The sequence below is a fragment of the Diadema antillarum genome, unplaced genomic scaffold (assembly GCF_040938485.1).
Source record: "Diadema antillarum isolate AM-2024a unplaced genomic scaffold, OU_Dant_1.0 seq00000163_RagTag, whole genome shotgun sequence".
NCBI classification, from domain to species: Eukaryota; Metazoa; Echinodermata; class Echinoidea; order Diadematoida; family Diadematidae; genus Diadema; species Diadema antillarum.
In genome coordinates this window covers 935,095-949,158 of record NW_027271234.1, presented here as the reverse complement: position 1 = coordinate 949,158, position 14,064 = coordinate 935,095, and the positions used below count along the sequence as shown (strand labels likewise).

The following is a 14,064-nucleotide window of genomic DNA, read 5'->3' as shown; positions in this document are numbered from 1 at the left end:
AATGGAGGATTATGGACATCGCACGCAGAGAAGAAGAGGTTGAATTTAGTTGTCCTTGCACCGTACGTACTCCTTTGGTCAGCATGTTCAAAAGTTCCGGTTCAAAATAAGTTCATTAACCTAGCTTTAGCTACCATCGCGAGAAATAATATGCATTTATGATATTCAAAATGGTCAATGACAGCACAAGATCTTTCTCTCGAAATTTTCAACCTTGTGTCCGCAGGAAATATGCCGTGGAAACTTGACAGGTATTCTTAGTGAATTGATTGATTTCAATTGTGGACTCCCATGCATCCCCCACACTGATCCTCCAGTGTAGTATTTCTGATGTCGGTGAGTTAAGCAGAGATTTGCAAGCGCTGTATTATTACCATCACTCAGCGACAATACCTCCCTCGCGAATCCAGTCTCAAGGTATCTGAAGAAATGTCATACACCTGACAGGATCCATCACGACCATAATGAATCATAACCATAATATATCATGTCCACAAGTGGAGTTCATAAAGCGAACGCGTCGGTTGACGATGATCGCAGACACCTAAAAGAGCAAGAGAGTCGCGGCGTCAACACACCTGCACACGCGGACCAACTCCAGTGATGTTGTCGCCGATCCCCTCAGCTCTGTAAATGAACAACACTCAACACTATTTGTGCGGTCTCTACCGAGAGTCGACCTCTTCGCGTCGGTTCGCTGACTCCGTGAGGGGGAAACCGCTTTCAACCAAACTCAATGTCGCAGAACAACTTCGCTGTAGAATAAATTGTTCTCCAAAGTTGATCAAAGAGCTGCCATGGACTTTGGACGATTTTAGGAATAGGGAGGAATAAAATTTCGTATGGTGACGAAAATAACCCCCTGTTAGCGTTCCTTGGCTGTGGTGCTTTTTATTCCCTTCATTGAAATGCGATTCTATTCTTTTGCTGATGTTATCAAATCTCACAAAGCTCAAAATTGAAGACTTTTTTTCCCGGTCGTTTGTTAGTATGTCGCCATAGAGAACTACTAACATTGACTGACTTGCACTTTGATGAACTCTGGACAAACGGAATAACTTCGTGTACAATACCAAAGTAATTCATTCTCTCATCCTGTACGGCTGGGAGAATGCAGCTTTTTTTCACTATGAGGGAAGTTTACAAAGTCACATCAATTACTTGATTTCAGGCTTTAATCATGGAGCTACAACTAATCGTCCCTGTGACTCTGTCTTGGGATTGTGTACGTAGCAAGATGGATAGGCCTACATAATGTCTGTCATGGTTTTTTTTTTTGGGGGGGGGGTAGAGATGTCAAGTTAGAGGGAAAGCGAAATACCAGTGAACACGTTCTGTCTTTCACCGAGAAATCATCATAATTCAAAGTCGAGAGGGAATGAGGCGAATTGTTCATGCAGATATATCAGCACCTGTTCTGGGTCTTTTATTGCTACTTCAGAAACAGAATATCGTTACTGCTGTAACTTGGTAATTATCAAGATGGTGGCCTTCTAAAAGATCAAATCCATTCAGATTCGAATGCGCTCCATACGATCCGTACAGTTATGCTATTGTATTGTCAGTAGAAGCAGAAATAAATGTCTGACTGAATGAAGAATTGTATGATGACAATATGCATGATGTGTAACATTCAAGTGCTGCTTGTGATACTGTTGATACATCGTTCATCAATGCATTAATGTGTCCATCTGGACGTACACCTTTCGCCACCCTTCACCTATAGGCTGTTAGGAAATTCATCAAAATGGATCGGTCATACACAAAATTGATAAGAGTAGCTATCCAATCAACAACTCTGTAAACTCCAAACTAAGCGAAAGTCGAGTGGATGTGGAAAATCATTACTTGTCTGTGGCACAACACCTGTATATTAACCACATGAGTCTAAAAATAATGTCCACGTCTTAGGGTTGATGCACAGGTGCCTTCTTACCAATCAACAGCTACTGATTGATTGATTTTTTTTTTCATCCTACCATTGGAATTCCTCTCGCTTTAGGTTTAATCTCTTAAGCCTTTTTACCACTTAACCGCAATTGTTGGAAACTTCTCCTGACACTCGACTGTGACTGATAATGTTATTCCAAAGGTGCACAGAAAATGAATGTTTTTCGACGTCTCCCGTATTCACCCCAAGTCCCGTTCAAATCGATTTTCCGGTTGCTATCGTAATTAACCCATGACCTGGAACTGGTGAGATTGCACTCGCTGTACATTGTAATTCAATGCCGCGTCGTGTGCTGACAATGATGCCCATTTTTCAAATAGAATAGGATCAATTTGAGAGGAAGTCTTAATGTGTGGTATTGTTGCCATGCATTGCATGTTTCAATGTTCGTCCGCCTTATCAACGCGATCGACGGAACAGTGCTGCAAAGAATACTTGTAAGTACAAAATGTGTATCAGACTTCTACAAGTAATGGCAGAGTTTCAATATCAAGCATATTTTACGCTTGAATCATGTGTATTGATTATAGCAACAAGGACGAGACATAGAAAGTGAGTGAATAAGTGAAACGTTATCACGACGTTGAATGTCACTTATCAATAACAATGCGTTGACCCTTTAAACCTTTGATATAACTCAACGTCAGACAGACAGTAGAAGGCAGAGAAGCAGAGAAATCGTCGTCGTGCGATCACATTAAACAAGGAGTTTGTGAAAAGAAACGAGCATTTTGAGAGACGAATAACGGTACGTTCCCGACGGAAAAAAAAAAGAAATCTGATAAAAGAGATCAACCGATGAGGGGACAAAGGAAAGTGGGGATTTGCACACAAATCTAACCTCGTGTTTACTAATCGGACCCCAAAGCCAGTCAACAATGAAACTATTCCCAAATACTACCAAAGAACGCTCGATTCGTCCCCCTGATTTGAGCACTTCGCTGCCATCTCTTTTTTGTCTCGTACCCCAGCTCCGGAGGATTATGGCACTATTTCTAGAAGAAGGTTATAACTAGGCAATCTGGTGTGAAAAGCAGAAGGCATGCTTCACAAACGTTACGGAGGAATTTCAAAGCTGTGGAGACCATATACAGAAACAAAATGATAATGGCAGTTGGATTTCATTGTCCTCCTTGGCAGTGCGCAGACAATTCCTCTTCTTCTTCTGTTTTTTTTTCTACTTGTGTAATGCCAACCCATTGACTTTAAACTGTAGTGGAACCTGTGAAAACATAAGAAGAGATCAGAATTTCGAAGGGGATAGAGTTAACATCACTTTCTGCTGATTTAACCATGGGCAGACATCTTTACTTAATCCTTTGAAAGGAAACGTCGGATGTAAACCCCCTTTTAAGTGGTGAAACTTGATAAGTGGATGATAAAGATTGCTTCATTGCAACACTTTCTTCTGGTTTACCTCTTTTCCCGACGGAACCCTGCTGGTCGTGCTCATGACAACACCCCCATCGGTTATTTTTGACTCAGATTAATGCCTCGAGACATAGGCCCTAAGCCTCAACTCCTCGGAGTGGATTGTAGCTATAGATTCTCACATCATGTACTCATGACCTTACTATGCGTCATGTACAGGAGCCCTTTTATGGTGGGTGTCAGTATGGTAGGCTATGATTAAAAATGCATCGACAATGGTAACAGGATGGTGTTAGTGGTCTAGGCTCTTCATTTGTTAAATGGTGTATATATGATATTAAAACCGAGTTCCAATCCTTCCTAGTGCAAACATTAAAAAGACAAACTGTGTTTTTTCCTTGTTTTTGTTTGTTTGTTTGTTTGTTTGTTTTGCTTTTTTGTTTATGCTTGCATAGGGTAGAATTGGGCATCTGACGTCAGTGTAATGATAATAAGAGAGCTCATTTTAGGAAGGAGTGCTTTCTCTTTAGAGTAGGCCCTACGTTAATGCAGTCATTTTTTTCTTTTCATTTAGGCGTTTTCTTTACCATTCGTGAACATTCTTAATCAGTTTTGGAGACCGCGGGATGTTCTAAAACCGTTACACTTAGAAGGTCTTAAAGCTATCTCAACTGATAATCAATTGTGTTTTTTTTTTTTTTTTTAGAATCTATAGGTGACCCCTCTGATACTACCAACAAAAATCTATTTTGAAGCGCGTAGACCCGTAGAAATCAATCACATGGCGCTATGTTATTCTTGTTGTCTTTGGATTTTTTTTTCAACCGACATAATACAAAAAAAACGCTGTATATGGTCATGAAGGTAGGCCTATGCATAAGTACTGTTATCAGAAGACATGTCACAGTTTGAAATAACCGAAAATTTTATTTTTATCAAAGCTGGACTAAAACAAAGTGAAAGCACAACCTTTAGTACGCATCAATTTTCGTTGCGTGAGAGTACTGGAAGGAACTCAAATCCAAATCGATCGAGCATTCACTGTTCCTTGAAACATTTTGTTGATTCATGCACGGTAGTGACAACAAATACATCAACTTTTAATCCCAACGTAGAGGTCGCCATCCATGGAAGCCGTACCACCAACATTGGTGTGAAGTGCCCAAAGAGATTTTCGCCAGTGGTGGGGAGGAGAAAAATCTCTTTGGTAGTGCCTTAACTAACGTGCAGTGCGGAAAAGCTACGACTCGATACCACTGACCTCTAATACTGACAACATTACAGATGCTACTGGTTCTCAATATTACCGAGTTCAAAAGCATCTGATTACACAGTGCAGTCCTATAGGTAGTGCTTATGAGATACGGTATTTAAGGAAGATTTAACCTCAAGTGTAAATTTTGAATCAGCAAATGCAGAATTATTAGTATTACACATTAGTGAAGTTTGAGGAAAGTCGGATTATCTGTATAAAAGTTACGAAATTTTATGCTTTAGAGTTAAATCCAATTGCCGCCATGGTTCTATAAGAAGACTACAACAAATTGTAATGTCACAGTGGGGTAAGAATTTAGAGAAACATAGAGAAAGTCATTTAAAACTCAATTTTATGAAAAGTACACATTCCTTTAACTTGATACTGACATATATGTTAAGGGTATTAATATTTCCCTGGCCTTCGGAGAGATGCAAGTCAAGTGCTTTTTCATTATACTGTGACTTGATATAGTCACTATGTCGAATATAAGAAGGCACGTAGTCGCCTACGTTTTGCGAAGGCTCTGTTGATTAATGCAGGAGTATTTTATGCTTATCGAGATTTTATTCTGGGTGGCAACTGCTCAATTAGCACCATGAGTATCTCATAGAAAGTTCGATCTATAATTGCTTTATTGACATAATAACCACACAAAGTTTAAACAGTGTCCAAATATCAACATCATTGTACACCAGCTGTCCTTTTTCTTGTTTTGTTGTTTTGTTTTGTTTTTGCATCACTGAATGCATAATGATATGTATGAGTTTGCAACTTGTGTGAACGATACGATGGTTGCCTATAGAGAGTGCTATGACTGTCAAATGGCTTTGCTTTAGTATCGAGTCACAATGACTACAAATGTGAGAATCGAAGAAGATAGATTTGGGATTATAATCTCCGTGTTGAAATTTACTGTGAAGAAGACATTTTGCGATGATAAGAAACTCTTTCGTGTGATCACAAATGGTATACTATTATGCCATTAAATGACATGTGAAAATATTCTTCAATTATCTCTATTCGCCCGATGACGCAACATTTGCTCTTGCGACAATAATTGTTCCGATTTTTTTTTCTCCAAGGACTTAGGGTTAGGGTTGTGATAAGGTTTTGGGGTTTTTGTAGTTTGATTCGAAGATTAGGATTATGGGTAGGGTTATGTTTGCGGGTAGATAAATAATGTTGCAACTGATTGACAAATTGCCATACATCGACGTAAAAGAGAAAAACGTCGGCGAAATAATGTTGGCTTAGCGTGCAAATAATTCATGGGAGCAAGAGTCATTGAATCAAATGCTCTTAATATGTCAAGACTATGTACATCATATGACCTTGTTGTATAGTGTTAAGGCATCGTGTCAAACTCATCGGTTGGGCTCCATAGTTGCATCAAACTAGGACACAAGTGCATCTGATGTTCTATAGAAACACGTATCAAAATTATTTAATGCATATTTCTAGATTTGGAATACCTTAGCTCTCTTCTTTATTTCCTCTTGCTGCTGAACAAGAAAGCTGATTCTCCTCCATTCCGACATTCTGTCTCTGACGGACAACCTCCGGCTGAAACTCGGAACCGACGACCCTTCGACCTCATCGAGACCGAGCTGCCCCAGGCTGAACCTCGTACTCCGCCTCCTCATCAGCTTCCTGTTGGGTGGAAGCTCGGCATCACTTGGTCTCTCTCCTCCTCCTCGCCCATCTCGGCTATTGCTGGTCCGACGACGTGCAGCGCGTCTCGACTTGGTGAACGCCTTCCAGATTTCTTCATCCTCTTCACTCGTAATCGTCTCCGAATCAATCGACTTCAATCTACACTTCCGTGCCTCGGCATGATGGTGACTGGTCGTCTGGGAGGTGTCCGAGACCGAGTTGTTTTCGTTGATGTTCGGCATCAAATCGGGCACCAGCTTGAAACTGCTAGCACGACGTCGAGCCAAGCCGAACCCGCGGCCAGCAAGACCTCGCGTGCCACCGCCATTTTCCCCTGAGCCGGTGACAAGAAATTTCGACGTCAGGTCTTTAGTGAGGTTTGGGAGGGGAGCCACTTTGGATCGGGCGAAGAAACTTGCCACTCCTTGATTTCTTGAGTCTGTACTGCGTTCGACTTCCATTTGTGTCGGGTCCCCACTTACACTCCCTGGTTGCTCCATTCTTGCCGTTGAATGTGTGCAAGCCACGCGCAATGACGATTATAAATTTTTGGTACGTTTCTAATAAACACGAATAGATTACACACGATTCGATGGAACATCATTCACCAAATGCCAGTAATGCCATTTAGAGGTAGTCACGATCAAAACACTCTAGTATTCATAGAAACAAAACGATGATTTGATATTCCCATAACGATGTGATTGAAAGCAATATCATAACATCCACAGCATTATCACAACTTCTTACGACTCCTCCACTCTTCGACACGCAAATCCCTGCACTGCGCCATCATTCACGCTAGGCATTGATTAGGCATTCTGTTGACGAAACTTCAATCCCAGGTCGCTTCACACCGAATATCACTCAAGACTTCCGCTAAAAATTCACAAAAACAGTGAAGAGATGATGAAATGACAGATCAAAAGTTTAGAGTCATTTTGAAGTGATGATGTCCAAAATTATGTCCCAAAATGCTTCTCAAAGCTTATCAAGTTGTCCTGGCGACGCATGCTCATGTAAGTCAGGCGTTGAAGGGACAGCATTAAGTTTAATGCCTCGCTGCTTATATCGCTTTAAACAGATTGTGACATTGTTCCCCCGACCCACTACAAAATGCGCCTTTATTCCGCATTATTGATTACATGTTTTGCAGACGATTTGCTTGTATCGATATCAGCAAGTCACGATTGCACACCAGATAGTAAGGGATTAGTGGATAACCGCGTGTATAGGTAGGTTAAAGATTAACGTGAATCTCCCGTGGCCATGGTAACCCAAATGCCTCAATGGCAGCGGAAATAATTGATGATGTATGTTGAAGCGATGACCATTTACACAGAAATAGAATAAGACAGGACATTGATTACTGTGTCATAAAACGGTCAGTTAAAGTATGAACATTGTAAGATTTATATAGTTGTTAAAACAGCAGCACAACTGTATAACTTGCTACAAAAATTTGAAGCATACCGTAAGATGAATTATTATCGAAAGAGTCATGGTATCAATCGTCAATGAGACGAAAGTTCAGCTTTAACATGAATGATTATCTGCCACTAATGTCAATAACCTTTTTTTAAATCATGTCAGACCGTGATATATAAACTCGTGAATAGTGATTATACTGGAAATTTCGGACGAATATGAACTCTTACGGATACGAAGAAATTAGCATTTTGACCGAAAATTGCAGCTAGGAAACAATGACTGTTCAGTTCCGAATATCACCGGGTTCTGATCAGCAAGGTGCATTTTCTATTTTTAAGCACGGCAAGTCAAGTGTCATTGACGACACCGAGGGTGTCTTCTTCAAGTGGCCTTCCATTCAGGCGGGCGTGACATCAGCGGTAAAGCGGCGCTGGACGAATCTTTTCATCGCTTTTGATGGACGCAGCCCCACTTTTAGAACTCAATCGATTTCCGCTGCAATGCCCTTTGTTTTCCCCGCTAATCGCTCGCTTTCCAATTCGATTATTTGACTCGAGCTGATGTGCATTGTGCAAGGGGAAGATACTTAGAGCGCGGCGATACTTGCTGGGTGCTTATACATTGGAGTTGCCAGAACAACTAAATCAACTACGAAAGCAAGACACTGCATTTCCTATTCCACTAGCAACACTAACAATAAAATGCTTCCATCTTTCATTCGACTGTGAGGAAGTACTTGTCACTAGGTGAATGATTTTAAAAGAATTACATCATTGAATTCTTGGAATACAAAATTCCTCACGAAATCCGACGGGCCAGCAATCATCTCAGATCTGTCAAATAATGATGAAGCAAACCTTTCTGTTCAGCCTCCAGAGAATCATGGAGGCAATTTATTATCTTATTTTTCATTTTGTCATATCTTTTTTTTTTTTTTTTACATTAATCGTTTCAGCATTGATAACTGAAAACGCCCACTTTTCCCCTCAGTAGGGCTTATAATGAAAATGTGAAGATATATCTAAATAAAAATGATAGATAATACTTTCCATATCTTTTAATGTCACAAGATATTGATATTGCTTGTTAGCCAGATGATTCAGGTGTAATCCAGAATTGATAATTGCAAATAGTAATCCCGGGTAGTATATGTTTCATTCTCAATAGAACAGAAATTGATGACATTATTAGACATATTCCCATCCGTCTTGCGTGATATGACTTTGATAATTATCCTATATCAGGGAAAGTCATTATTGGTATATCCCCAGGACTAAGTTATCATGTAAACACATGAGAGAGGGACATTGTGGGTATATACAACACCTTGACTAAGAGTGAACGAATCAGGGATTTGAACCAGTAACTTCTGATTAAAAAGTAATCCTTTCCCCTTCTCAAAACCACCCTGGTCCCTTTAATTGCGTGGTTAAAAGACAGACAGACAAATTAATGACTAAATGAAAGTGTATTCACCAAAGCCAAAAGCTCATAGTTCTATATTCTCTGATATTGGTTTGTGAATTGACAGTGATAGTGAAGAAGAATTGGCCGGTTTAAAATGGAGTTAAACTGAAAAAAGGGCAATGACTGTGTACAGGTTGTTTACTTTTGACCGACGGGAAAACAAGTACGTCAAACCAAATGAATAAACATGAGGTGGAGTCAAGGATTGCACGCTCTGTGAGATGGGCGCCCTCTATGCCTTTGCTCAGCGTAGGCTTCCAGCCAATAATTTATGGCGCATGAGTGAAAGTAGTGACGCACCATCGTGCTGGCTCTCGAAAGTGGCAAACTACTCACAGAGATACTTTGAATGAAACCCCTGAGTGACAGGTATCGAAGATATCTTAAATATTTTCGAATTTCATGGGAAATGAAAGGAATGTTTGGCTGTCTCATACGCTCTGCTTAACTGAAAGAATATTGCATTATGGCATGATTCATAATCATATGTCACCCCAAGTCACATATGAAATCTATGGGACATGCGAAGAACGATTCTTTAACTACATTACGAAGTGCCATGGCGTTCATACACTTCTTATTAACAAAATTCGAAACGTCAAAGTTTAGAATGAAACCGTATTTGTCTTTCTTTTTTTCTTCTTTTGATTTGTAAAATATTTGATGGATTCATCGTGAAACACTTATGTGCAGGAAAAAAAGGGGGGGGGGTAAATGAGACATAGAAGAGGGTTTGACATACTGAGTAATCAAAGGGAGAGAGAGGAAAGTGGGTGGAAGAATGATGCCTGGCTGTTTCTGTAATGACTGAGTCAAACTAGAGTGGCACTCCTCCGCACCGGCGAGCTCACCTTTTTGTCTGACGCACCTGCTTTCACTGCAGAGGGGCATCATATAGAGCATGCGCACTTCTTATGTCGTTTATTGATCTTTACGGCTGTCTATTCTCACCGGAATAGAACAGCCTAAAGAAAGAAATGTCACAAAGCCGGTCAAACAAAAGCCCCAAACACCCGTTTCTGTGTTTGTAATATCAAGCAGCGACAATTCCTCGAAGATAGTGGAATTCAATATTGCTGTATCTATTGACCGCTTAGTTATTGAATAGTGACTCATTAAGACTGACGTCAGAACTTCCGACTTTTCTGTGCAGGTCTCCCCCCCCCCCCCCCCACAAATTCATTCATCTCTTCATTATTTCACTCGAATTATGTATGTTTGCATCTTTAGTGCTGTTTTTGAAAGGCCTTGTCCTTCATAGTACTTTCTTTGCGGGAAACTTCATTGTGTGCTATAAGCAATTCAGATCCAACGAGGCAGTTAGTTTTGCTTCTTGGATTTTTTTTTTTTAAAGTCCTAGAAGGAATGTGAAAAACAAGGATAATCACATGTTTACCGTGTAAGAATAATGGAGTAACAACTTATTTTGTGTATCAAGTACATTTTTGTTTGATGGCACCACATTTGCGATTGAAAAGACATGAAATCAGTTTCTTTGGTTTGTTGGTTTTATTCGTAATTATAGAACTGCGGTCCAAGTGATTTACTAAAAACGTAAAAAAAGAAAAGAAAGAAAACTACATGCTTTTACAAAATTTGAGAAAATCGTTTCATTTGTAATGCCATACATAGCTTTTTTTTATCGCATACTTAGTTCAAAACAATAAGATATTTCTATATTATCATGGTTGAACTGGGTCGTTGAAAAATGCGTCCAGTCTTTGGAAAAAAGAAAATGGAAGTTTGGATATAAAGTATGATAAAGTATGAGATGAGATCTCCGAATAAGCAAGTTTATAATGGAGTCCTTAACTACCTGAAGGTCTGAATCGGTTTACCATTCTTAAAAAAAAAAAATGTTACAAACATAATTCGGTGAAGACGAACTATTTCGCTGCCGGGTCATCCTACGAGCTAGACACCCACGAGTAATACGGCCTACGAATTAGACATTGAAAAAGGTCCACGAGTAAAACACACCCTCATGTCATACAGCCCACAAGTTGGACACTCGGCAAGTAAGGCCCACGAGCTCGACACTAGACCAGAGGGTCCACGGGTTCGACACTATGGTCGTGATGGGCTTAATTTATGAAATATTGAACTCGTGCACATATGGGTCTTTTTTTGCCTAGTGTCGATCTCGTGGACAGTCTAGCTCGGGCCCTATTTTATTTGATGTCGAGCTCATGAGCCTAAGACCCATTTACTTGGTGTAAAGCTCGTGAGCTGTATGACTCGTGGTTGACGTGAGCCCAACAAGCCTCGACCGCGAGTAGTAGTGACGTATATGCTGACCTTGGCTTGTCTCCACCGCTGCTCTTTAAGTTTGGAGGATGTCAATGGTGACACCAGTGGTCATCTCTTCAACCCTTGCTCTGCCTCATCCTTCTCATCACCTTCTCGACGGTTGCCTGGCAACTCGGATTAAACATCTCTCACGTCAAATTCCACGCTGACCGCAGTGTCTGTCAGTGACGGGACCGATTGTCTCATGTCTCTTGTTTTCTTGACCTGAGGTGACCATCTCATTGGTCATCAACCCTCTAGGGATCAATGCCGGCCTGGTATGAACAAACGTGTACCGATGGCCACAATGTCTCGTGATGTAGAAGTGTAGACTGATATGGAACTGCTCACACTGTACATTAATGATACCCCAAATCGAGAATGCTGATATTATATTCACAAGACGGTTTTTGTTATGTTATGTTGCCAACCTTTATATCGCCATCACACGAAATGTCACGTCGTTCTACAAACTTGTGTGTCTTCAAAACATGACATACTCTGACTTTTAATAAATTTCATGTTTATGTTATTACCACAACTGTCTCATTATGTAGTAGAGGTATGACAACGATAATTATGATAACAATGAAGATTGTAACAACTTTATTTTCGATTTGTTATATCATGAAAAAAAAATACTAGCCATGAAGCTCATTACGGATACATTCATTAAATGACCACACTTCAATAAGCATACTAACATGTTACTAATTCACTAGCTACAAACAGGGTAGTCATATATACCTGCAAACTACTACATTAATATGGAGAAATGCATTTGTGAAAATTTTCAAGCAAACCTGTCCATTCTCAAACACTTTTGGTGTATTCTCAGTATCGATAATTACCACTAACTACGTCATCCTCTTAAGCCCCAGTCACATAATGCTCTGCGTCCGGCGTTACGTCCAAAAAAATCATTTTTTCCACGGACCCCCGCGGATCCTTTGCCGTCACCAGAAATTTGTACAAAACATGCGGGCAAAAAATACAGGCGATACGGACAGATACGACCAGATGCGAATACTTGCGTCCACTTGCGGATATTCTTACGAATTGGCACATAATAGTTCTGAACACTTGCGGAGAGTTGCGCATTTTTCGGGTAATTACGGATAGTTACAGATTGCTATGAATAACTATGGACAATTTGGTTTTCTCTTACGATCCCTGCTAAGTCAGTGTATTATGACAGCAAGGTTATCACATTTTGGACTGTCTTACATTGTACACTGGGGAAAACTGAAATTGAGCTACGTACAAGTTGTGAAAAAAATCGTAATCCTTTAATTTACTTTACAATAATAAAAGATATATGAAATTTTGAACTTGAAGTTTGAATTTTGTTTGTGCAACTCAAATATGAATAAACGTTATAAATGTAAAGAATGTATGTGACCGTGCATCACAAAACGAACAAAAAGTCGCACACACTGATTTTGTGTGAGGACTGAAAATAGGTGAAATGGGTCAACCGAGCCGATCTTGACTTGGCTACCCTGGGTAAATAAGGCTTTATCATTATTATTATTATTATTATTATTATTATTACTATATTATTATTATTATTATTATTATTATTATTATTATTATTATTATTATTATTATCATTATTAGTAATAATAATAATAATAATAATGATAATAATAATAATAATAATATTATTATTATTATTGTTATTATTATTATTATTATTAATACACTGTATTATTATTATTGTTATTATTAGTATTATTATTAATATTATTATTATTATTATTGTTATTATTAATTTCAGTTTAATCTGATAATCCCCTCATTGTTGTTACTCCGGTGGTTTCCATCCTGTTTTTTGTCCCATTCATCGCACAACCAGCACGGCTTGATAAAGATTAAGCGCTTGAATAGACATTCTACTTCAGAGCCTCTTTTCTCAGTTCACACTTTTTCTGAGTGTATGCATTCTTTCCAATATTTAGATAGGTTAAGAGAGTCCATTTGATTTGAGTAATACATCATTATTTTTAAAGCTTAAAGTCTGCTCTTTCAGAACATGCTCCCAACTAAAATTTTTATGTGTGGCGACTTTTTGTGTGTTTTGTGGTGCAGGGTCACATTTAACATCACTATACCACAAATAAAATACAATATAGATCGAAAAGTTAAACATTAGAGTAAGAAAATATTACTTGCAGTCATGGAATAGACAAACTGTGGTTACGCTGTCGTTGTTCAGCGATATTCATGACTTTCTGGGTTATGTTAAGGAGATATTTATGATAAAGCAATGCTTATAAAATTTACAGAAAAAAAGACATCAAAACCTTCAAACACCTCTCCCACACCCAAGCACAATATTTGATAGATACTTTATTTTCTGCAAATCAATATACATAAGTTACATAATCATGAAAATGCAGGAAATATACAAAGTAAATTCAACGCAAAGTCGTTTGACTTGCATAAACCACGATACATATTAAGTACATAATCATGAACATGTAGGACATATGTAAAGTAAATTTAACACAGTCTTTTGACTTGCATAAACAACGATATGAAAGAAATTTAATATACAGTATGCATGTCTATGCAGCAGTGATAAGAATAACATTTATAGTTAAGAAACGATTATGCAGAGGGCCGCCATTATAAGCATTGC

At 39.0% G+C, this 14,064-nt stretch overlaps 1 protein-coding gene across 1 annotated transcript in view; it reads right to left on the bottom strand.

Moving 5' to 3' along the window:
- Nucleotides 1-6,733, bottom strand: part of LOC139728071 (uncharacterized) — a 28,656-nt gene extending 21,923 nt beyond the window's left edge. The window contains exon 1 of the mRNA XM_071639034.1: nucleotides 6,053-6,733. Coding sequence (XP_071495135.1) covers nucleotides 6,053-6,733 — 681 coding nt within the window. The remainder of the gene's footprint in view (nucleotides 1-6,052) is intronic.
- Between the last annotated feature and the right edge of the window lie 7,331 nt (nucleotides 6,734-14,064).